The following is a 26937-nucleotide window of genomic DNA, read 5'->3' as shown; positions in this document are numbered from 1 at the left end:
CTTTTATTCCTTTCTTCACACAGTAACTAAACCTAATGGGTATAGAACCAATCTTGAACACAGCTCGCTTGAAGAGACAGTAAAAGGAGCAGCTATCACCAACTCACCCAATAATGTGACAGCTGCATCATGACCGCTGATAATGGCACAAGATGCCATCTGTGTGCAGTGCACCTTTATTTGATGTGCTAAGGCGTGGGAAATGCTCACTGTGGGATCGGGAATGCACAGTGCCCTGCTGCACTCTCAGGACGGGCCTCCCTGTCATTCGGCTCCATTTCAGTCCACGCATTTTATTCCTCGGTGGTAGCGATTACTAAGTGGGCATTGTCCATTTTACTCCCTTGCTTAAATTTGGATCCCTAGGAGTATAAATATCTTCATCTTGCCCCTGATGGCCTGTCCAACCAACCCTCTCATACCTGCCCAGCCTGATCCTGCTCCCCCACACCCAGACATTGTGGGATTTCCTGACTCTTTGGGGTAATATTGACGGGGGACTGGTTAAGACTGGTCTGGAAGTTAAACAGTGCTGAAATCACAGAGATGGAGAGTGGGCTCTTGCTGGGGGAGTCAGGTGATGTCCAGGCCTGGGGTCAAACAGTACATGGGATTCAACTGACTGAGATGGAAGAGCTGTGTGTGCTCTGTCACAGTCCCTCTGTCGTGCTTGTCCATATGTCTGTCTTATCCAGCAGTGGACATGGACTCCACCTGTCTGTGCCTTCAGTGGTGGCACAACACTCACTCATCACACTGTAAGATGCATCGCCAGCACCCCATCCAAGTCTCATGGTCAAAGTGGCCAAAGTTCCACACTGTGTTTGTGAAATGTTCATTGACGGGTCAACAAAGAGTGTCTGAATTTTACTCTAAGTATACGTTTAAAGATCACCTGAAATTTAAAAGGGTGTCCACATTCCCTCTTACAGAGCACTGACACCCTGACCTTCCAAGGTCCTGAGAAGGGGCAGATAACCAAGGGCCCAACAGCCTCCACACCAGAGCGTGGGGTAACCCTACGAAACCACATTCCTGGCTGTCCAGCACTTAGTGTTCAAAAACATGTTGAGACAGTTCACATGGAAAAAAATTAAAAGAAGTTTAGTAAGTTAGATATGAACAAATCTAGAAAAAGCAAGTGAAGAAAAATCACGTTATCAAGATATAGCTGCTGTGATTAATTATAAATTCCAGCCTCAAAGAAGCCCTTGATTTTGTTCAAATATTAAAGATTCCCATGCTTAAATGTCACAATCAGAACCCATCAACTTTCTAGTGATGGATTTCTAAAAGAGAGAAGAAAAAGAAATATAGACAGTATCAGAACAAACATGCCTCAAATTTTAGACCAAACAAAACAAACCTGCAATGAAAGGAAAAAAATTATATCCCTACCTATGAGGACCCAAAGTTGAAACAACGGAATGAAATGAGAGTTAATGAAAGAATACAGCAATGAACAGAGCAGGTCAGCAGGTGCATCTGTGTCAGTAGACTCAGAAGCTTCCACAGTGTGAGATCTTGAAGGCAAGGCTGCACCATGCCTGCTAACCAACAGTCATTCAAATTTCATCACCCAGCCTGACACTGTCCACACCCTAGGTGAAGAGACTGCTCAAGGCTGGAGAGAAACTGTGTGACGAGATCATGGATATAAAACCCTGGAGCCTCGGGCCCTCCCCTGGATCACAAGTTAATCTGGACTTGGTTTACCCAGGTGATTATTCTGCCTCTTACAGCCTTACCCTGAACACATAGGCTCACTGGCACAAACTCCTTGTCGTGAAGTAAGTGTATGTTAGTCTATCCCAGACAGATGGAGTGCAAGGTCGGGCGGAGTCAGGCCTGAGGTTTCTGTTCTCTAATGGTCACAATTAATTCATCCATTCAACAGACAGCTACTACTGAAATGCATCCTCAGAGAAAGAAAATTCAAACTAAACAAGGCAGCCATTCAACTTTAGAAGCTACAAAAATAACAGCTGAGACGAATCTGAAAACCTTTGACACCAAAGGCCAGTCAAGAACTTGTCTTCTCATTTATAAACAGACATTTGAAATCCCTAATAAAATTCAGCAAAAGCATTTTGAGAGGCAAGCTGTTCAGTGAATGAGGGTTGGGTGTGGACGGTGGAGGTGAGCTTGGTGTTCATCACCTCTGGCGACACTAGGCTGCCTCAGGGCAAGGATGCAGAGGCCTGGGCGGCACTCACCCAGGCAGTGCGTCAGCCAGATGGATGTGGTGAAGGTTCAGGGGTGAGGAAACCATCAACTTTCAAGACTGTGATTATTAAAGAAGAACTGATACCAACCCTCCTTAAACTGTTCCACAAAATAGAAAGGGAAGGAAAACTGCCTAGCACATTTTATGAAGCCAGTATTACACTTATCCCAAAACCAGGCAAAGACACCTCCAAAAAGGACAACTATAGGCCAATCTCCTTAATGAACATGGATGCAAAAATCCTCAACAAAATAATGGCAAACCGAATTCAGCAACACATCAAAAAGATTATTCACCATGACCAAGTAGGCTTCATCCCAGGGATGCAGGGGTGGTTCAACATACGAAAATCAATAAACGTAATAAACCACATTAACAGAAGCAAAGACAAAAACCACTTGATCATCTCAATAGATGCAGAAAAAGACTTTGATAAGATCCAACACCATTTCATGATAAAAGCTCTAAGAAAACTAGGAATAGAAGGAAAGTACCTCAACATTATAAAAGCTATATATGACAAACCTACAGCCAGCATTATACTTAATGGAGAAAAACTGAAACCATTCCCTCTAAAATCAGGAACCAGACAAGGATGCCCACTATCTCCTCTCCTATTCAACATAGTACTGGAATTCCTAGCCAGAGCAATTAGGCAAGAAGAAGGAATAAAAGGAATACAAATAGGTAAAGAAACTGTCAAAATATCCCTATTTGCAGATGACATGATCCTATACCTTAAAGACCCAAAAAACTCTACTCAGAAGCTTCTAGACATCATCAATAGCTATAGCAAAGTAGCAGGATATAAAATCAACATAGAAAAATCATTAGCATTTCTATACACTAACAATGAGCAAACGGAAAAAGAATGTATGAAAACAATTCCATTTACAATAGCCTCAAAAAAAATCAAATACCTAGGTGTAAACCTAACAAAAGATGTGAAAGACCTCTACAAGGAAAACTATAACTTCTGAAGAAAGAGATTGAGGAAGACTATAGAAAGTGGAGAGATCTCCCATGCTCATGGATTGGTAGAATCAACATAGTAAAAATGTCGATACTCCCAAAAGTAATCTACATGGTTAATGCAATTCCCATCAAAATTCCAATGACATTCATTAAAGAGACCGAAAAATCTACCGTGAAATTTATATGGAAACACAAGAGGCCACGAAACACAAGGCAATTCTCAGTCAAAAGAACAATGCTGGAGGTATCACAATACCTGACTTCAAACTATATTACAAAGCAATAACAATAAAAACAGCATGGTACTGGCACAAAAACAGACATGAAGACCAGTGGAACAGAATAGAGGACCCAGGTATGAAGCCACACAACTATAACCAACTTGTCTTTGACAAAGGCGCTAAAAATATACGATGGAGAAAAAGCAGCCTCTTCAACAAAAACTGCTGGGAAAACTGGTTAGCAATCTGCAAAAAACTGAAACTAGATCCATGTATATCACCCTATACCAAGATTAACTCAAAATGGATCAAGGATCTTAATATCAGACCCCAAACTCTAAAGCTGATACAGGAAAGAGTAGGAAATACTCTGGAGTTAGTAGGTATAGGTAAGAACTTTCTCAATGGACCCCCAGCAGCACAGCAACTAAGAGATAGCATAGATAAATGGGACCTCATAAAACTAAAAAGCTTCTGCTCAACAGAAGAAATGGTCTCTAAACTGAAGAGAACACCCACAGAGTGGGAGAAAATATTTGCCAATTATACATCAGACAAAGGTCTGATAACCAGAATATACAGGGAACTTAAAAAACTAAATTCTCCCAAAACTAATGAACCAATAAAGAAATGGGCAAGTGAACTAAACAGAACTTTCTCAAAAGAAGAAATTCAAATGGCCAAAAAACACATGAAAAAATGCTCACCATCTCTAGCAATAAAGGAAATGCAAATTAAAACCACACTGATTCCACCTCACCCCTGTTAGAATAGCCATCATTAGCAACACCACCAACAACAGGTGTTGGCGAGGATGCGGGGAAAAAGGAACCCTCTTACACTGTTGGTGGGAGTGTAAACTAGTACAACCACTCTGGAAAAAAATTTGGAGGCTACTTAAAAAGCTAAACATTGATCTACCGTTTGATCCAGCAATACCACTCTTGGGGATATACCCAAGAGTATATCCCCAAGATATACTCAGAGGCACAGGTTACTCCAGAGGCACCTGCACACCCATGTTTATTGCGGCACTATTCACAATAGCCAAGTTATGGAAACAGCCAAGATGCCCCACCACTGACGAATGGATTAAGAAAATGTGGTATCTATACACAATGGAATTTTATGCAGCCATGAAGAAGAACGAAATGTTATCATTCGCTGGTAAATGGATGGAATTGGAGAACATCATTCTGAGTGAGGTTAGCCTGGCCCAAAAGACCAAAAATCGTATGTTCTCCCTCATATGTGGACATTAGATCAAGGGCAAACACAACAAGGGGATTGGACTTTGAGCACATGATAAAAGCGAGAGCACACAAGGGAGGGGTGAGGATAGGTGAGACACCTAAAAAACTAGCTAGCATTTGTTGCCCTCAATGCAGAGAAACTAAAGCAGATACCTTAAAAGCAACTGAGGCCAATAGGAGAAGGGGACCAGGAACTAGAGAAAAGGTTAGTTCAAGAAGAATTAACCTAGAAGGTAACACCCACGCACAGGAAATCAATGTGAGTCAATGCTCTGTATAGCTATCCTTATCTCAACCAGCAAAAACCCTTGTTCCTTCCTATTATTGCTTATACTCTCTCTACAACAAAATTAGAGATAAGGGCAAAATAGTTTATGCCGGGTATCGAGGGGGTGGGGGGGAGAGGGAGGGGGTGGAGTGGATGGTAAGGGAGGGGGTGGGGCAGGGGGGAGAAATGACCCAAGCATTGTATGCACATACGAATAATACAACAATAAAAAAAAGAGTGTGATTAAAAGGTGATTACGACATCTGACTGAGAGGAGGAAAAAAGCAAAGCCGAGAGCGCACTGAAAAGAACAGAGCAACACCGGGCCCTCGACGTCAGTGTGCTGCAGCAAGGAGGGTGCAGGAGCTGAGGCGAGGGTACGTACAAGTCAGAGGCGTTCAGCAATCTCACTGAACAAGTACTAACGTCAGAAGGATCAATGGTGCAGTCTTTATACTTTGGTCAGGGTGTGTGACAGTCACGTAAATACGCTCTGAGGACTGGTATGGCCTCCAGGATATTTGCTTTCTTGTCCTGATGCTTCCTTGTCATCCTTTCTCGTGCCTCATGCTCACTATCAATTAGTGTGCAGATCTCACACACACACACACACACACACACACACAGCAAGCTGCTTCTTACCTCAGTGCCTTGCTCAGCTGTCACCTGCCTGGAATGTCCCCTCCTACAACCACTGGAGCCCTCACCCGCCCACATCAACAGTGCCTCTGCTTCTCTCCTTCCTGTCCCTTAGACCTCATGAATGTTATATCTGCACACGTACTGCACTGCATTACAAACACCTCGATGTGCCTCCCAGATCTAGACTCCGAGCTCCAAATATAAACCCCACCTCCTCTTCCTCACTCAGTGAGGTGCTAACGCTGTGCCATGAAGCCCAGCTCAGGGACCCTGGCAGGGGACCATGTCCTTATTGGTGCCAGGAGATGCCAGAATCAGTAAAAGTGGTCACTGTGCCTTTTTAAAAGTACTCACTTTTTTCTTTCTTTGTGGGTATTTCTCAGGGTCTGTGTACCTTCTGAAAGACAAAAGACATTCTATTTGTAATGTTTAAGCTCAGCCCAGACCCAAGTTTATAAAGTGTAGGCTGCAAGCTTAGCCTTGACAGAGGATCTCAGCCAGAGTGGGAGCTGCTGTCCACAGAAGGACAGGGCTCAGGGCAGCAAGGATTTCCCAGCTCAGTTGCAAAGAGGACCTAGGAATAGCTGAAAATCAGATGGGTTTCTGTTTACTAGGGTGGCCATCAGGCTGGAGGGTGCCATGTTTATGCAACTTCTGCCATGGGGAGAGCCTAATATTTTTGATGTCTTTAACCCTTTTACAAACTCAGTTTCTTCACATAGCTCTCACGGTCACAGATCAAAGCTGGCATCTCTGCTCTGTCAAGGAACCAAGGCTGGAGAGGTGATGTCTGTACTCCATGAACCACACCAACCACTGCAGAGCTCAGACTTAAACCCTGTCCACTCCAGGTCATCCCTTCCTGCTACACAAACATGTCTGTCTGACTGGTCCCCTGTGTGCGCCCACTCCTTCCAGACCCTGGCACCAGGGCTGCTCCAGCAGCTCCCGTGCACACCTGGAACAGCCTCACCGGCCACTCTGCACAGCACCTCCCAGCCTGAGTGTGTCTGCTGAGTGGACCGTGGTCTCTCTGCCACTGCGTGGCCCATCACTCCTAAACCACCACCTTTTTGACAAGAGAGAAAGATATTTAAGGCACTGATGGACTCTGGTCAGGGTTTGCTGATGGACAGACGATGGGAAAAGATAAAGCACACTGGGGGGCATGTGTGGGGCTCAGATGAAACAAAGAGTTCAGTTCACCTGGCACCATCTATAGCTATGATATTAGGGAGCTAGCAGTGAGTTTAGTCTGCAAAACCCAGAAACATCACACCTGCCAAGCATATAGGTAGGAGGTGCCCTGATCACCTGCCTAAAGGCAAACTGCCATGGGGTGTCCTGGGCAGACAAGCAAGAGCAGACAAGAGGCCACCTCTGCCGTAAGCAGAGCCACGGACAACGTGAGCAGAGAGAGGACACTCCCCAGCCCAGTGACAACAGGTCCACACTGCCAAAGGCAGAATGCACTCAGGCGATGGAAGGGAAGGGTAGGGTGCAGGCTGTCCCCTATGCTGTAGTCTCCAAAAATAAGATGCACTACTTAAAGCCATATGTTCTGCTCCACAATGAGATGGAAAATGACACCTTTTTTTCCTTTGCCCAGATAACAGCCAATAAAAGCGCAAGCTGCCGGGAAGAGTCCCACGGAGCCTCATGTATTCTACACTGAGTGGACTCCCAACGCCCACCAGGCTGAGCCATCAGGAGGGACAACCCCAACATCTGGTGCCAGTTACCCACCTTAGCAAGACCTGGAAATCAGAACGCCCGTCAGCCTGGGAACGGGAGCCTCAGGACCATTTTAAAACTGTACTCCACAGTCTGAGGAAGGGGATGGTCAGATCACACACACACGCGGAAGGAAAGACACTGACAGCCCAAGGCCCCTTAGCACTGGCCCCCAGGCGCTTCGGGTGAAGCTGACCCTGCCTCTCAGGGCCCATGAGCCAGTCAGTAGCTAGAGAAAGCTCAGACCTGCAACCAAGGTCTCTAGAGGGACATCTGCAGAGGACAGCTGCCATAGAGCCTGCAGATGTCCTGATAGCCAACTCACAGCAATGAATTTCACCTCTGCCTGATGCCAAGGTCTCCACATGGGACAAAAAAGTTGAGGATTTTGGTCAGTATATACTTAGAATTTCAGTTCAGCCTTGTTGAACTTAAACCAAAGGACAGCACAGTAATAGCACACACTGCAGAAGCACAACTTGTTTTTAAAAAAAATGCTTTCTCTCTTACTATCTCAGTTTACCCACAGGCAATCTTGATTTCTATCTTCCAAAGTTGAAAAATGGGTTCTGAGTACACAGGCAGAAAACGTAGAGCAGAATCGCCTTGGCCCTTCCAAATCCAACACTCCTACCCTCGCCTTCTTCCTACTCCCAGCTGAGCTGGTCCACCCTGACCCTCAGGGTCTCAGGCACAAGAGCTCAGTCAGGAGCAGTGCTGTGAGGGTCCCAGACTAATACCAATAAAAGTCAGAAAGTTGTTTGGGCTGTGTACAGCCCCACTGATGCTGGGAGTCGGAATAGTGGGCCTCTACTTGCAAATACAACCTAAGAAGGAGGGTGGGTGCAGCAGCAAAAGTGAGTCCTTCCTAGAACCTAAGCCAGGGCCACCTCCTGCCCTGATTTCCCAAGCACAGTTAACGTTCACAGGAGAGGCTCTCTCAGAGGCTGGGCCAAGTCAGCCCACTCGAGTCTCCATGAAAAGGAGAAATGCAGTGCAGAAGCCAAATGCAATCTCCTCTGCCTCAGGGAAAGCCATGAGGTATCCCTGGCACAATGTACAAGACAGCATTAAAGCCTACTGGAGATTAAGTTCAAATGCTGATTTGATCTACTCCAGATAGTGAGATTGGAGGGGGTAAACCATCTAAGAAAGGACCAGTCATAGCCTCTCGGGTAGCAGGACAGGGGAGTCCACCATCTTCTTCCTCTTCCTTCAACTCATATCCACAAACATACACCTGCCTAGCCATGGCCACTGTCTACTCTGAAGATCACAGCTTTTTTTTTTTTTTAACCAGGAGACTAATGCCCTGCACAAAGGAAAAGCAGCTCAAATGCAGAGAACAGAATACCATGCTGCAGGTGGCAGGCTGGCATGGCAGGGCCTGAACCAGCTCTGAAACTGTACTGTTCTTGGCCTCGAAGTCTCCTGGAATCCCAGAGGAAAGACAGAAACTGATGTCCACATAACCATATCAAAGAGGAGTGGTCCCTCCATGCCTGGTTTGAATATCAAGCCTGACTACAGAAACACAGCCAGTGGAGAACTGGACAAATTTTGAATTGGTTCTGGATGTTCACAATTGCACTGGGAAGGCACAGGATACACTCACTGCTGGATCTCGCTGGGAACACATGAGGACCTCCAGTAAGGAAAATACTTGAAATTCTCCAGTCCAGCAGCGACATAAAAATTGTTGTCTTGCAAATCCTTTGAGTTGTCCAGAAGATGTCCATTCATTGTGTATAACCTGCAGATGCAGAAAGAAGAGAGAGAGAGAGAGAGATTTTGAGACATAGGGTGTGGGATATTTTTGGCTGCAATACGGCTAGAGCGTGGACCACTGAGAGAGTGCACTCTAAGCAAGTGTGACCCACAGGGGTAGTCAGCCCTCTGAGAGCTGCTCCTACAGGACAGTCGTGCTTTCTGCTTTCATATCTCTTAATTAAAGTATATTTTCAATTATGCACAAGACTCTCAGGAACATCTTAAGCTCTTGGTTGGCATTTAATTAATTTTAACTAATAACAGCTAAAATTAATACAAATTGGCTTATATTGTTATAACAATACTTGGAAACCAAACCAGCATTTATTAGCAGATAATGTACCTTTTTATCAGCACTGAAAGACTTTTCATCCAATACTCTTTTGGGCAAGTACTCATTCTCCAGTCCGTTTTTAAGAAAGGATCCAATTCATTCAATTCTGCTACCCATAAGACAGTAACTAAGCACGATATTGGATATAAAAAAGAAAGCCATTGTGCCCTAAAGTCAAGGAGTGTAAAAACCTATAAAGATAAAGATTACAGAGGGATGAAATGCTGGGATTCTGCTCAAGTTTAGATACTGAATGTCCCCCTAAAGGTCCAGGTGTTGCAGGAACCCCAACTCATGGCATGGCTGCTGGGAGGTGGTGGGACCTTTAGGATATGGGGGCTAGTAGAAGGAAGTTAGGTCACGGGAGGCATGCCCTTGAAGGAAATGTTCGGACCTGGCCCCTCCTCTTCCTCTCTTTCTGTTTCCTGGCCACTGTGAGGTGAAGAGCTTCCTCTGCCATGTGCTTCTGCCTCACCACAGGCCCAAAAGCAGTGGCCAACCAAATGTGTACAGAAACCTCTGCAGGTGTGGACTACAATAAACATCTTCCCAGATTAAGATGCTTGTCTCCAATAATATTATTTTATTACAGTATTAGAAAGCAGACTAGCACAAGTTCCTAGAGGAGAAAGATTAAATTCAATTGTAGACTTCACAAGGCGAAAGAACTCACAGTGAGGTTTGAAGGGTGGATAAGATTTCATCAGGTGAAGAGGGTGAAGCCACTTGGAGCAGTGGGAGAGGCCTGTGCAAAAAGCCAGAGCACAAGGGCCTGCCTGTCACTGAGGGTAAAATGCAGCCAGAGCACATGAAAGTGTAGATCAAGGGCCGTTTTTAAAGAGCTCCGCTTACCAGGGAAAGGATACCAGCATTAATGTAGAGGGAGTGACTGAAGATTTCCGTGGAAGAGCAGTAGCATCTGGCCACAGTGAATGAGGTGTGACAGAGGGACAGGACACGCGGAGCTGCTGTGGAAGTATGAGGTGAAGTCGTGACTTTGAGCAGCAAGCACAGGAGTGGAAGGAAGGAATGACTGCAGGCCACATGGAGCAGCAGGACTCCAGAGCTCAGCCCTCCTCAGGTGTCACCAGGCCACAAGGAGCAGGACAACTCCAGAGCTTAGCCCTCCCCAGGTGTCATCAGACCATATGGAGGAGAAGGAGCCCACAGAGCTCAGCCATCCCCTAGATGTACAGCGATCACTGGGGAAGCCAGGGAAAGCACAAACTGTGGCCCCACAGCAGACATGCTGACTGCGCAAGTACAGTCTGCAGCTGGTGTTGACACCGCTTCTCTGCAGGCCCCTTCTGAGAGCCACTGCCTCAGATCAACCCCACAGCGAGCACGGAGGAAGAGCAGACAGGAGCCTGCAAATCAGTGCTTGCTGGACTTCACCTTCGGAGTTGCCTTTCTTTGTGGAACACTTTGAAATGATGTGGTCATGGAACTCAAGGACCCGATGTGGAGGATTGCTGGACAGCTGAGTCAAAGATGGATATCCCCCTCTCTTTCTGGGGATCCTCCTCATCCCCAAAACCCCTCTCCAGTGACACCAGAGCAGCAGAAGTGTTGGAACACAATGACAGAATTCTCATCAACATACAAATGTTATAAAAGAAACAAAGAGAGAGCCTGCCACTGTGAAACAAGAAATCAGGGGAAATGATTATTTGGAACCACAAGAGTGAATGGCGGGGGATTCAAATATGATGTATTTGATACATTGTAAGAACTTTTGTAAATGCTACAATGTACCCCACCCAGCACAAAAAAAGAATGATAGTGAGATAGATGGATGGGTGAAACAGATGAAAGAGCAGACAGAGGGAAGGGACAAATTTCTGTTCAGAGGAAGACTGAGGGACTCTTAAGATATATAAGGAAATGGACAGATTAAAAATATGAACTGTATACACAAACACAAACATGACCACACACACATACAGACAGAACAAGTTTGCAATACTGGGACTGTCTGAGCATAGTAGGGAAGAAGGGACAGCAAAAGAGAACGATAGAGCATAAATAACATTCAAGTACATCACATCTGTGTAGGAAGAAGCCATAACAAAATGCACTGAAAACTGTTGAATAACAGGTAGGGAAGAAAGGATAAAGGAGAGTAGTGATGCAGGGGTTAATCTGACTAAGTACAATATGTTCACAGGTGAAAGACCATGGCAAAACCCCTTTAAACAATGAATACACATTTTAAAATGAAGGACAGGAGTGTGAAACAGGTCCCTCTTAGAGGGAGGTACTAGTGGCAGGGGGAGGGGAACGGACAGGGTAAAGGAGATGAGTGTGGCCAGTGTACTTCATATACTTATATGAAGACAGACGTTGAAACCTGTCAAAATCATTTTAAGCAGAGGGAGGGGGTGAGGGAGAACAATGGTGGGGATGAACCTAACCAAGGTACACTCTGAGCAAATACGGAAATGTCACAGTGAAAGCCCTGTACAATGAATATGTGCTAATAAAATGTTTTTTCAAAAAGAAAAAGAAATGGCTACATTTCTAGATGCATTTGACCTACCAAAACCAAACCAGGAGAATATAATCCACTTAAGTAGATCTATGATAAGCAATGAGATTGAAATAGTAATAATCTTCCAACAAAGAAAAGCCCAGGATCAGATCACTGCTGAATTCCACCAGATCTTTAAAGAACAACTAATAACAACACTCCTCAAAGTTTTCCAAGAAATACAAAAGGGAAGGACCACTGCCAAGTTCATGCTATGAAGCCGGTATTACACTCATCCCAAACCAGACAAGGACACACACACAAAAAGAGGATTACAGACCAGTCTCTTCAATTAATATAGACAAAAAAATTCTCAATGAAATTCATGCAAACCAAATTCAACAACATATCAAAGTGATCACACACCATGATCACGTTGGCTTCATCCCAGGGAGGCAAGGATGGTTCACCATGTGCAAACCAATAAATGTAATACAGAAAAGAAACAGAATTAAGGATGAGAATCACATGGTCATCTTAACTGACACAGAAAAATTCTTTGACAAGACTCAACCTTGTTTTATGATAAAAGCTCTGAAGCAACTAGGATTAGGAGGGATGTACTCAACATAACAAAGGCTGCAGAGGACAAACCTAGAGTCACGTCATGATACATAGGGAAAAACTGAAGTCATTTCCTTTAAAGTCAGGAGAGAGTATATGAAAAATTTTAAAAACACAGTACTGGCACAAAACAAGCACAAAGACCAATGGAACATAATAGAAAACCCAGAAATAAAACCTCGCAGTTACAGCCACTTGACTTTTCACAAAGGAGCCCTAAAACATACGCTGGAGAAAATACAGCTTCTTCAACAAACGTTGCTGGGAAACTAAAGATCCACAGGTAGAAGCCAGGGACCAGACTCCTCCTCTCACTCTGCATTAGAATCAATTCAAAGCGAATCAAAGATCTTTTTATTTCTCCTTTCATTTTATCGTTTTACATTTACTTACATGAGGACGCACTGTTTGGGACACCTCCCCACTACCCCCCATCCTTTCCTCCCCTCCCTCCACTCCAGGAAGACCCTGTTCCGTCCTCTTGCTCTCCAATTTTGTTGAAGAGAAAACATAAGAGATAATAAGAAAATCATAGTGGTTTTGCTAGCTTGACATAAAGATAGCTACACAGAGAGATTCAGTGTTGCTTCCATGCACTTGTGAATTGCAACCCACATTGGTTCATCTCTGCCAGACCTCTTCACTACTTCCTCGTCCCCTTCCCATAGTGGCCTCTGCCAGTTTAAGATTACTTTATTCACTCCACCACAGGGAGCACATCAGCCACATTCAAGTATTAGGTTTCCTTTCCTTTCCCTATTCCTCCTATGCATGTTCTCCTCTTAGTGTGTGACCCATGTCCAATAATATTACTGCATTTATTTTGGGTCTATAATCTGCATATGAGGGAGAACATGTGATTTTTGGCCTTCTGAGCCTGGCTAACTTCACTTAAGATGATGTTCTCCAGTTCTATCCCTTTACTTGTGAATGACAAAATTTTCTTCTTCTTTGTGGCTGAGTAAAATTCCATTGTGCATAAATACCACATTTTCTTGATCCATGCATCAGTTGTGGAGCATCTTGGCTATTTCTACAGCTTGGCTATTGTAAAGAGTACTGCAATAAACATGGGTGCGCAGGTGCCTTTGTAATAACCTGAGTCGCATTCCTTCAGGTATATCCCTAGGAGTGGTATTGCTGGATCATATGGCAGATCTATGTTTAGTTTTTTAAAGAGCCTCCATATTGTTTTCCAAACCATTCCCTCTAAGCTCGGGAACAAGACAAGGATGCCCACTCTCCCCAGTCCTATTCAACATAATCCTGGAATTCCTAGCTAGAGCAATAAGACAAGAAGAAGAAATAAAAGAAATACAAATAGGTAAAGAAATAGTCAAAATATCCTTATTTGCAGATTACATGATTCTATACCTCAAAGATCCAAAACACTCTATCCAAAAACTCCTAGACACCACGAACAGCTTCAGCAATACAGCAGGATACAAAATCGACTTAGAAAAATCAGTAGCCTTTCTATACACTAACAATGAACAAATTGAGAAAGAATATAGGAAAACAATTCCATTTACAGTAGCCTCAAAAAAAATCAAATACCTAGGAGTAAACTTAACAAAGGATGTAAATGACCTCTACAAGGATAACTATAAACCTCTGAAGAAAGAGATCAAGGAAGACTACAGAAGACGGAAAGATCTCCCATGTGCATGGATTGGCAGAATCAACATAGTACAAATGGCTATACTACCAAAAGCAATCTTCATTTTTATTGCAATTCCCATCAAAATCCCAAGGATATTCATTACAGAGATTGAAAAATCTACCCTAAAGTTCATTTGGAAATGCAAAAGACCAGGAATAGCCATGCCAACACTCAACAAAAACAGCAATGCTGGAGGTATCACAATACCCAATTTCAAACTATACTGCAGAGCCATAGCAATAAAAACAGCATGGTACTGGCCCAAAAACAGATATGAAGACCAGTGGAACAGAATAGAGAACCCGGAGATGAATCCACACAACTACGCCCAACTTATTTTTGACAAAGGCGCCAAAAATATATAATGGAGAAAAGACAGCCTCTTCAGCAAATGTTGCTGGGAAAACTGGTTCTCTGCATGAAGAAAACTGAAACTAGATCCATGTCTGTCATCCTGGACTAGTATCAACTCAAAGTGGATTAAGGACCTTAATATCAGATCTGAAACCTTGCAGTTAGTGCCCAAAAGAGCAAGGAATATACCCTGAAAACAAGGGTTTGCAGCCCGGCAACTAAGAGAAAGGATGAACAAATGGGACTACATGAGATTAAAAAGCTTCTGCACAACAAAAGAAATGGTCTCTAAACTGAAGAGACCACCCACAGAGTGGGAGAAAATATCTGCCAGCTACACATCAGACAAAGGACTGATAACCAGAATATACAGGGAGCTCAAAAAACTAAACTCCCCAAAAATCAATGATCCAATAAAGAAGTTGGCAACTGAACTAAACAGAATTTTTTCAAAGGAAGAAATCCAAATGGCCAAAAAGCACATGAAAAAATGCTCACCATCTCTGGTCATAAAGGAAATGCAAATCAAAACCACGCTAAGATTCCACCTCACTCCTGTTAGAATAGCCATCATCAAAAACACCACCAACAACAGGTGTTGGAGAGAATGTGGGGGAAAAGGAACCCTCTTACACTGCTGGTGGGAATGTAAACTAGTACAACCTCTCTGGAAAACAATATGGAGGCTACTTAAAAATCTAAACATAGATCTGCCATATGATCCAGCAAAGATCTTAATGTAAGATCTAAAACCGTGAATTACTATAGAATAGAATAGGGAAACACTGGAACATACAGATGTAGGCAATAACTTTGTGAATAGCACTCCAATAACTCAGCAAATAAGAGAAAGGATTGACAAATGGGACTGTATCAAACTAAAGAGCTTCTGCACGCAAAGGAAACAGATTACAGAGACAGCCCACAGAATGGGAGAAAATCTTTGCCAGCTACTCATCTGATAAGGGATTCATAAGCAGAATATACAGGGAACTCAGAAAACTAATCTCCCAAAGAATCAATGATCCAATAAAGAAATGGGCAAATGAACTGAACAGACAATTCTCAAAAGAAGTACAAGTGACCAATAAACATGTGAAGAAATGCTCAATACCCCTGGCCATAAAAGAAATGCAAATCAAAAGCACATTAAGATTCTACCTCACTCTGGTCAGAACACAAACAACAAACATTGGTAAGGATGCAAGAAAAAAAGAATTAATGCAGTCACTATGGAAATAAATATGGAGGTTCCTCAAAAACTAAAAATAGAACTACCACAACCTAGCAATACCACTCTCAGGCACATATCCAAAGGAATGTAAGTCAAAAAACAATAAAGACACCTGCACAGCCCTGTTTATTGAAGCACTGTACATAACAGGCGAGCTATGGATCAGCCCACATGCCCTACAACTGGTGAATAAATTAAGAAAATGTGGTATACAGACACAAGGAGTATTTTTCAGTCATAAAGAAGAGTGAAATCATGTTGTTTGTGGAAAAATGAACGGTAAGCAAAGTAAACCTGGCTCAGAGGGACAAAGGGCACATGTTTTCTCTCATATATGGAAATTAGACCCAAAAGATAAATGTATACACAAATGCATACATAATCATATATACATAGAGAGAGAGAGAAAATGTGGGACTGTCTGAGGAGATGAAGGGGAGGTGGGAGAGGAAACAAGAATGAAAGTGAGTGAATAATATCAAAATACATTGCCATCTGTGTGTGAAGATCACACACCAAAACTCTCTGAAGCTGTTGAACAATGGGGTGAGGGAAAGGGGAAACAGAGAGTAATGGAGGGAGTTCATATATTGGTACATGAAATACTCTTTGAACAATGGTGAAACCCTTTTGAACAATGAATACATGCTTAAAAAATGAAGGACAGCAATGTAAAACAAGTCCTGTTCAGGGGTGTGTACTAGTGGAAGGGGGGGAAGATGAACAGAGAAGGCAAAGGAGGGCAAATATCGTTGGTATACTTTAAGCACTTGTATGAAAATAGAACGACGAAACCTGTTGGAATTGTTTTAAGAAGGGGGTACAGATGAGGGAGAATGACAGTGGGATGAGTCTAACCAAGTCACATTGGAAGCCTGTATAGAAATGTCACAATGAAACCCCTGTACAACTAACATATGCTAACAACAATGTTTTTAAGAGAGAAAGAAGGCAGATGAAGGTCTGGTGGAGTGGCTCAAGTGGTAGAGCGCCTGCCTAGCAAGTGTGAAGCCCCGAGTTCAAATCCTACCACCACCAAAAAAGAAAAAAAAAAAAAAAAAAGAAGGCAGATGAGAGGGTCTGCCAACCTCCAGGTAATAGGAACCAAAACAACCATTAAAGAAACAGGGGAAAGGAAGAAATGTGTGTGAAGATGACAGAGGCTAATCTCAGAATTAAAGAAATAGGGACGCCTCGGATGGAAAGCGTCCATAGCTGCAAAAGAAGAGAAAGCACAGCAAAGCTCCCCTCTGGGCACATCAGTGTGACACTGAAGACACAACAGAGGTGCTCTGAAAGGCTCTACAGAGAACAGCGGCCAGCACACACAGCAAGAAGAACAAGAACAACGCCAGGTCTGTCAACAGCAGCCCTGACAAAAGAGACAATGAAGTGACATTTTCAACATCTGAAAGAAAAGAACTCTGAAGCTAGCCAAGCTCTTGTGTAGGTTGGAGGAACAAGATAGCAATATCCTGGTCTCCCAAGGCTACCCCAGGGCATCTGGGGGGAAAGACGTTAAATGAACGAGCAGCAAACCCAGGAAATCTACAGCAGACATGGGAAGTAAAAACCAATGGGCACCTCAGCACAGTTTGTGTTGTCTTAAAAAATAAAAAAGATCAGAGAAAACACACAGTTTGTTCACTGAAAGGGGGATCTCATTAACTTCTTTTCTTATGCTGGCATTGAACCTCAGTCTTCCCATCTCTACCTCCCAAGTAGCTGGGATTACAGGCCTTAGCCACTGTACCCAGCTTGGATCTGTTGTTAATGCCACCTCCTCTGAGAAGCAGGCTCCCTCCATCCCCACCCTAATGCTTCTCTCTGCACCACCGCACACCTGCTGTTCACGTGGGAGCTCCGTAAGTTCTCTATGGACTAAGAGAGATTCACTGCCTGAACGTGAGACCTCAGCTCTACATGGGGATGACCAAGGCTAGGAGAACACAGTCATACCCAGTGTTTGCTCAATGTCTTTTACAGAAGCAAAGGTTGGAGGATGTACTGAACTCTGTGAGACGAGCAGGGCATGGTGGGCACAGCAGAAGTGACATCAATTTAGGCAGGAAGATACCACCGACTGGGTGGCAAGGTTGCTGTCCACAGCAACTGCCCACTTCACCTCTCACTCCATCTATTAGTCAAGGTCAGCAGTCACGTTCATGATTCACCCCATCTCCTAAATGACTGCCACCTGCACCGTGGATATCGCTGATAAATGACTGGCTGGTCTACAAAGGAAAGTTGAGTACACAACAGGGGACAGCACTGATGTCACGCCCCATAGAGGAAACCTCAGGTGGGAGTCCACACCTCAGCGACTTCAGGGCAGGGTCCAAGGGCACACGTGCACAGGTTGCACACACAGCTTGAGTCACTGGTCCACAACTCCATGTGCAGCTGCATGGGGCCATCTTGGACCTGCTCCTGCCTCGTCCATCCAACCTCTCTGCCCAGGTTTTACTGTTACTGCCTCAGGCCCCACCTCCATTAGGGCCTCTCTATGACCTGAGTTCTACTGCCTTGCTGTGGGCCACCCAGGTCCACCCTGAGAACATTTCCTACACTTCAGAGCCAGGATGTTCAACTCCTCTATCAGGCCTGCTCTCTTCACCTGTGGCTCCACTGAGACACACAAACACACAGGCACACATACACACACACAGAGACACACATACACAAACACACAGCACGCACACATGGGTACTCACATGTGCACACACACAGCCCTTCTGGGTCTCCCCAGCGCTGAGCACTGCCTCCCACTGTGAAGCAGCCATTTCGCTCCAGACTGTCTGTCCCCTAACGGTGTTAAGTGCCAGAGTGACGCCCAGCACATCCTTCCAGATAGTTTGTTTGGTCAGTTGGTGGTTTCTTTCCAATTACTCCAGAGCCCCTGGGTACATGGCATGTGCTCCATAAACACTGAACTGAAATGGAGAGTGAGGATCGTAACTGAGAAGCTGAAAGGCATTCTCCCTTCTCGGGTTGCTTGTGACCCTTCCCTCAGCAGGTGAGGTGAGAAATTCAGACTGGGGCCTCTTCATCCTCGGGTCCCTCCAGACACACTAGTGTCTCTCCTTTCTGGGACCATCTTGCTGGCCTTCCTCCAGGCACTATCTGGCCACACTCCCATATTCTCTGGGGCTGGAGAGGAGGCAGGACAAGAATCTGAGGAACTGCTCACTGTCCACAGTCTCCTCCTCCATCCCTAACCTCTCCTCCCAGGAGTGTCCAGCACGGTGCTGCCACAGTGTGTGCGCCTTCTCAGGAGACCCTGCCCTCTGCTGTGTCTGCTCCCTTGACACCTGACCTCTGCAGGGTCACCAGCCTGAACGTCCAGTGCTCACCACTCCGCTGTCAGCACTCAACAAATGTCCTCCGAAAGCACATCTTCCCAACCCCGACGCTGGCGTAATTCCTCCGACAGCTCTAAAAGTCGTCTCTGGGCTTTAGGCTTCCATCATACCAAAGTTCAAAAGTGTCTGAAAAGTTAACTTTGACACCACTAAGAACGGTGACTGGGACGTTCTCTTTTACTTTAGACACGACCTACTTTGTCATTGGAAGTGGGCTCCTTTCCTAATAAACTTTACTGTCGCTTTCTCTAAAAAAAATAATAAGGGCCAACTCTCCAACACAAGACAAAGGTGTAGCAGAATCCGAACATATTAACGTTAGGTAAGTGACGAGGCACACTGGTAAATGAAGTGACTTCCCAGAAGGGGGGGGCGTTAGCCGTGCTTTCACACTGATTTTTAAGTTCATACCATATTCTTTTGTTGTTGCTGCTGTTGTTTTTCAGGTAGGATCTTGTGCTTTTGCCTGGGGCTGGGATCAGCAAAATCCTCCTACCTATCTCTCCCACATGGCTGGAGTGACAGCTGTGTACCCCCAGGTCCAGTTTGTTGGCTGATATAGGGTTTTGGGTAACTTTTTGCCCAGCCTGACTTTGAACTACAATCTTCCCGTCTCCACCTCCTGAGTAGCTGGGATTATAAGCATAAGCCACGGCACCCAGCCCTGCATGTCATACACTTCAAAAACATTCTTTCTGTTCTCAAACTCTGCTCTCTTTCTAAGCTCAGCCATGCAGAACTAACTTAAGTCCACAAAAAAAAAGACCTGAGCTTATGATTGTAATGTGCTATTTTTCCTCTAAATACCTTATCCCCTTACTTAATTCTCACATTTTTGTTTCTTTCACCCCCGCCGCTCTACAGATATTCGTGATTAACTCCACTGTCAGTTTTGGCTCCTTCCAGATACATTCACAAGCCTTCCTACTTCCCACTGTCTGCACTAATATTTAACTGTCACTTCTCATACAGTCTCTACCTTCTCTGGAGCATTAAGTCCGCCCTGTGACTCCCACTCCCTCGCCCTACACAGCCAACAGTTCAGGTCCTACAGGAAAAGAGATGGCTCCATTTTGTAAATCTTTTTGATGCTTTAACTTACCCCTGAGAGAGACAGTGGACAAATGAGTGATAGGGCCAATGTTTTTACTCTTCCTCTCCAATGCCCAGCACCAGACAACCGTCACAGCCCACAAGGTGACCTTCCCACCCTCAGCGTCATGCATGCTGACCATCCAGCTGCAAAAGATGTCTTCCCATACTCCCAACTGTCTCCCGCAGCAATGCTTTGTCTCCTCAACCTGAGTGTCCCCAACTCCACCACCGCAGCCCCACTCCCTCCCCTTCCTGCCATGCCCCTCTGAACCACTGGAACAGCTGGACCCTTATTCTGAGACCACCCAACTTCCAGGCTTCACCTCCCTCACCTTGAGCCCTCACCTGCCTTCTTCTCTCCCTGCCTGGGCCCTGAGCCCTACAGTGTGCAGCCGATTCCGCTACAGCTCAGTGGTACCCACAGTAGCAGGGCCCCACCCCCATTCCAGTCCCCCCATTTCTCCTTCCTCCACTCCTCTCCACTTCTGTTCCCTTCTGTCCAGACTTGAACTTTCCCTCGTCTCCCCCCACCTCACAGGAAGTGCCCCCACCTTGCACAGCTTCCCTGCCCACCTGCTGTCCAGGTCACATGTGCCTGCACCTGTTCTGGCATGCTTCCTAGTGTTCCCCTCTCTCCTCCACTGCCCTCACCGGGGACTTCCAGAGGGCAATGAGCTCGGTGTCACATCAGTGAAGTGTTTGTCCCGAGCCCCTCCACACCAACACCTGGGGCTCCTGAATCTCTCGCCTCACCTCCTTTCCAGCCTTGTCCCCACCTTCTCACCTCCGCAAAGCTCCACCCACGCAACCTGGCTCCTGTCCCAGAGTACTCTTGGCTCTTTGCCAAGCGTGGCACCTCCTAGCTCTCCTCACTCAACTTGGCCCCTTCCACCCAGGCTGCCATGGTTGCACCCCGTTCTGGATCACCACCTCCTCTCTGGACCTCTGTGTTCTCTCTTTTCTCCTGCTGTGAACACTTACACAATGGCATGGCGTGGTGTGTCCCCATGCATCACTACAAACTGACTCGGGTGTACACCCCACATGCCTGATGCTGGCCCAGGATTTACGCCTGTCACGATGATAAGCAGCCCCCCTTGTCACTCACTGTACAGACCAAGTACAGTGTGATGCACTAGACACCTATCGCGACTCTTGGAAGTGGGTTTTATGATGATTTCCTTTTTTTCTTTTTTTTATTATCATGTTGTTGTACTGGGGTACATTACGACATTTACAAAAGTGCTTACAATAGATCTTAGTTAAGTTCACCCCTCCATCATCCTCCTTTATCCCCCTCCCCCCATTCCTGGAACAGTTTCGACAGGTCTCATTTTTCCATCTTCATACATGAGTGCATAATATTCCACCATATTTGCCCCCCCATCCTTTTCCTTATATCCTCCCCCCTCCCACGGGTACCAACCCCCCAGACAGGACCTGTTCTACCTTCGTGTTTTCCATTTTTGAAAAAAGTCATTTTTGCTTAAGATAGCTCTACAGGGAGTTTGCGTGTGACATTTCTACGAATGTGTTATGTCTCAAATTGGTTCAAGACGAGGACGAATGTACCTAAGGCAACAAAGAGACAGATGCAGGAAGGAGCCCTGGCCCCAGGCCCCCCCAAAGCCCAGACTCAAGGGTGTCACACTGTCACCCTCATTCTGCCCAGGGAGTGAATCCCCACTAATCTGCACCGCCTCTCCTGGAGAACTAGCTTCCCCCTTGGGACCTCCCCAATTTCTCCACTGCAGCACCCCATCCACCCGTAAAGGGTGCACACCCAGTGGGGAGCCAGGGAGCCAGGCTCCCTCTGCACTCACCACACCCAGCTCATGGTCAGCAGTTTGCTGAGTGAATAAATTAATGAAACTGGCTGAAAATAAGGATGGTACAAATCAGAGCTCATGATGAATCACTTTAGCCCTTGCTGGTCTAGGCAGGAAGCTCTCACAGCAAAGTACAAAACCGAGCTGCCATTGCACCAGCTCGCCCGCAGGTGCGAGGTCTCCTTACTTCCGAACCCCTCCCAGAGGCAAGACTTTCTCTCCAACCGTGGCCAGCACACTATTCCAATCAGACAGGCTGAACTTGGGTATGATGACTTTGACGGGCGGGATAAATAATCTTCCATTTGTGAACACGCTGTAAGAGCAAAAGGGAAAGCATTCGTTACGACCTTAAACTTGAGGGGGAATTCAGAAAGGATGTGATGCACTAAACAGCCCCTCGTAACACAGCCAGGCCCTAGCCAGGGCACAGCCCTGGGCGAAAACCGCGTCCACCTGGACAGCAGGCAGGGCTGGTGCCCTGGAACCTGCAGCTGTCTCTGGTCCAACGGAGCCAAGACAGGCTCCAAGGGAAGCTCGGAGCAGCCCTTCGCACAGCTAACGGGAATCGCCCCGCCAGTCCTCGGAGCTTCCCCGTGGTCCCCGTGACTTGCCTTTACTTCTGCGTGCTGGGTGAAGGGTGCTCAGCAGATGTCTCAAAGCCCAACAAAGTCATTAGTTCTCTCGTGTTGATTAGAACGTGCCACTCTAATCACCAGCACTTGGAAATAGCTTCAAACTGTTGTAACTCACATTAAAATAAAACTAGCCAGGCATGGCAGGGCACACTGTAATCCCAGCACTCAAGAGGTGAAAGCAGGAGGATCTCCAGTTCAAGGCCAGCCTGTGCTACATAGCAAAACCCCATGTCAAAAAAACAAATAAGGAAAATGCAAGGCTCAATTCCTTTAGTGTAAAAATAATGCTAAAATTGATATATTTTAATAAAATATATCAATTGTTGTAAGCCCAACCTTACAACAATCTGGCTTATAATTTGTTTCACATATCATTTCCTGTGGCTGTGGTTTTATTGGGGGTTTTTTCCTTAAATGCAAGTATCTTAGAATTTGACAAACATGTCTTTATCCAGAGTGAATATAAATGTGAAATTAGTGTATCTGTCATATGAGACAGAAGCCATTTTCTCCACTAAAGCTTGGGCAAAAGAGACTTCCAGTCAACCAGAGCTCATCTTCGTCCAGCTATAAAACACAGCAAAATAAACCATGCAGAAATGAAGAACGCAATTCGCCAACGCACAGCTCACCAGTGTGCAGGTGCTGTCACAGCAAAGAACCGTCCCCCACAGCTGGTGCTGCTGATGGCCTGACACAAGAGTCTGTCCAAAGTCAGGTTATTACCAATAAGGAGGTGAGATGAGTGACCAAGGTACGTCCCATGCATGTGTGGAAGAGTCATGGTGAAGTCCCTCGCTAGTGCAACTTAATATATAAGTAAATATTTTAATAAGACCACGTTGAGTTTTTAGCCTCAATTTTCGGATGTTTATATACATTCCTGTCCCGAGTACTGAAAACGAGGCAGGTTCGGGTGACGTGCCCACTATGGTTCTATGAGGCAGCCTCATTAGTGGTGGGCTTTCTGAAGGTCCATTTGAGAAGGTGATTACTAATTAAGGCGTCAAGAATGACTAGGTGACAAACAAAATGTGAAGAAGGAAAACAGTGTGCCACGGCTGTAAGGTAGAATAAAGAACAACCAGGCACACCGCGGATGCGCTAAAATCCACCCTGGTCTATCCAAGGCCATGGTAACGAATTCAGTGCCCTACGCCAAGGTACCGCCATGTGTGGCCCTGCCACCCTCAGGAGTGTGCAGTGACACTCCTCACGCCACATCACTTCCAAACAGGTACAAAAGCCCAAACGGGTGAGTGTAGAACGGCCACGTGCCCAAGAGCGTACAGCAAAGTACACGGCCAGCCAAAATTGCTTATGCAGAATTCTGTTAACCAAGGGACACTAGTCAAACCGAATAAACGTTTAAAAACAGCAAATGCAGAGGGCAGAGGAAATGCACCTCCAGGTTGCCAGCACTTCCCAAGGACAGGTAACTGGTGATTTTTATTTTATTCTTTGTTCAAGATTCCCATATGCTCCCTAATAAGCAGATACGTGTAGGGAAGCCACCTGTAGCATATGTGAAAAGTTTCAAGGTAAACCAACTTTTAACACAGGGAGCACAGGTTCAGCAGGAAAGCCAGGCCGAACCTGGCTCAGGAAACTGGCCAGGGACTGCACAGTGAGACCAGGTGGGCGGGCTACACCTGGCTGTCCAGGGTCGGACAGCCAAGACTGGACGACAGCCTCATTTAAACACCCACACGGCCTCCCCAGAGGTCCACGATGAAAACCCCCACTGCTGTGAGGTCAACAGCAGTGTGCGTGACTTCAGGATACCGTGCAGGACTTTACTCAGCACGGGCCATCTACAAATGCCAGTAAGAAGCCGTCTCCAGGATGCCCCACGCGGTGGGGAGAAGTGAGGTGCACCTCAGTGCACGGTACACGTCACCGCAAGTGGACAGGAGTGACAGTGAAGTCTGCAGGAAGTCACTAGAGAATGGAGAAACAGGGTGGGAGGGAGATTCACTCTCTTTGTATCTTTTTATTGTTTTTCCTTTTTATTAGCGTACATCAACTGGACAAAATAATGTGTTTCGCTATGGTATTTTCATACACGTATGCAATACTCTTGGGCCATGCTCTCCCTCTCCCATTACTCTCTCTTTCCCCCTCCCATGTGTCCCCTTCCTCTTTCAAAAAGTCCCCCTTCTACTTTCACATCTTTTATTTTACCTAGATTCAATATGTGAGAAAAAGCGTGTGATATTGATCTAACTACGTCTGGCCTATTCCACTTAACATGATCTCCTGTTGCAGACATATTTCATTCTTCTTCGTGGGTAAATAATACTCCATTGTGTATCTGTACCTCATTTTCTTCATCCACTCATCCACTGACGGGCACCTAGACTCACTCCATAACTTAGCTGTGTGAATACTGCAGAGATGAGCATGGCTGTGCAGGTCTCTGTGCAGTAAGTAAATTCCATTGCTTTGGTTATAAACCCCGGAGTGGTACAGGGGGATCATAAGGTAGCTCCATTTTTAGTTTTTTGAGGAACCTCCATACTCCTTCCCATATGGGCGGGCTAATTTATATTCTGACCAACAGTCTCCCACCCCTACCCCTTCCCTGTGCCTCTTCACCAGCATTTGTCATTGTTCTCTAAATCACAGATATTCTGACTGGGGTGAAAGGAAACCTCAAGGTAGTTTTGATCTGCATTTCCCTGATGACTAAAGATATTGGACTTTTTTTTCATGTATTTATTGGCCATTTCTATTTCTTATGAGAAGAGTCTGTTCATTTGCCCATTTATTGATTGGACTATTTGTTCTTTCGGTGTTTAATTTTTTTCAGGTGTTCATATATGTATTACTAGATATTAATCCTCTGTCAGTTGAATAGCTAGCAAAGATTTTCCCATATTCTGGAGGCTGTCTCTTCACTCTTCCATTGTTTCCTTCGCTGTGCAGAAACTTTTAAATACGATGCAATCCCCTTTATCAATTTTTGCTCTTATGTCCTGAGCTTTTGGAGTCCTAGTCGGAAAGTTGTTACCTATGCTTACATCTTGAAGGGTTTCCCTCTATTTTTCTCCAGTAGTTTCAAATTTTCAGATCTCATAAGGTCTTGGATGCATTTGGAATTGATTTTTGCACAGGGTAAGAAACAGGGATTGAGTTTCAGTCTTCTACATGAGGACAACCCGCTTCCCAGCACCATTTGTTGCAGGGGCTGTCTCTTCTCCAACAAATGTTTTTTCTACCTCTGTAACGAATCAATGCCTCGAGCTGCGTGGTTCATTTCTGGGTCCTCTCTTCTAGTCCACAGATCTATGGTCTGCTTTGTGATCATGTCTCTGCGTGCAATGTGAAAGCAGATCACGATACCTAGAGCAGTCTCATTTTGCTCAGTACTGCTTTGGGCAATTGGCATCTTTCGTGCTTCCCTATGAATTTTAGTTTCTTTAGTATTTCTGTGAAGAATGTCATTGGAATTTTGGTGGGGACTGCACTGAATCTGTAGATAACTTTTGGAAATATAGCCATTTACACAATATTGATACTGTCAATCCAGGAGCATATGAGGTCTTTCCATCTTCTGTAGTCTTCTTCGATTTCTTTTTTCCGTGTTTGTTTTCATTGCAGGGGTCTCTCGCTCCGTGGCTGGGCTTATTCCTATTTTTTATCCCTTCTTTTTTGAGGCTATCATTAATGGAATTGTGTTCATGATTTCTTTTTCAGTCTGTTTGTTGTTGAAGTATAGGAAAGCTACTGATTTTTGTATGTTAATTTTGGATCCTATTATTTGCTATAAGTGTTTATCAGATCCAAGAGGTTGTGGTGGAATCTTTAAGTCTTTTATAAGTATAGGATCACGTCATTTGCAAATTGGGATAATTTGACTTCTTCCTTCCCTATTTGTATGCCTTTTATTTCTTTCTATTGCCTATTGCTCTGGCTAGGAAGTCCAGCATTATTTTGAGTAAGAGTTGAGAAAATGGACAGCCTTGTCTCATTCCTGACTTTACAAGAAATGCTTTCAGTTTTTCCCCATTTAGGATGATGTTGGCCACAGGTTTTTCATATGTAGCCTTTCTAATGTTGGGGTACATTCTTTCCACTCCTAGTTTCTTCGGGACCTTTATCATAAAGGGAGGGTGAAATTTGTCAGAGGCATTTTCTGCACCTATGGCAATGATCATGGTTTTTTTTTTTTCCTTACATCTATTTATGTGCTGAACTGCATTTGTTGATTTGCATATGTTAACCATTTTTGCTTCCCTGGA

The 26937-nt window shown here is 45.0% G+C and overlaps 1 protein-coding gene across 2 annotated transcripts in view; it reads right to left on the bottom strand.

Annotated features, from left to right (window-relative positions):
* The window catches only part of Dcdc2c (doublecortin domain containing 2C), a 121491-nt gene that overhangs the window by 62259 nt on the left and 32295 nt on the right, over positions 1-26937 (bottom strand). The window contains exons 4-6 of one of the 2 annotated variants that reach the window (XM_074049093.1): positions 22243-22371; positions 8936-9073; positions 5941-5983 (exon numbers count right to left, since the gene is read on the bottom strand). In XM_074049093.1, the coding sequence (XP_073905194.1) occupies positions 5941-5983; positions 8936-9073; positions 22243-22371 (310 nt within the window). The remainder of the gene's footprint in view (positions 1-5940; positions 5984-8935; positions 9074-22242; positions 22372-26937) is intronic. The other variant, XM_074049094.1, reaches the window with a different exon arrangement.

This window comes from Castor canadensis, chromosome 12 (assembly GCF_047511655.1).
Source record: "Castor canadensis chromosome 12, mCasCan1.hap1v2, whole genome shotgun sequence".
NCBI lineage: Eukaryota > Metazoa > Chordata > Mammalia > Rodentia > Castoridae > Castor > Castor canadensis.
Note: the sequence above shows the minus strand (reverse complement) of the source record. Positions and strands in the feature narration are given on the sequence as shown.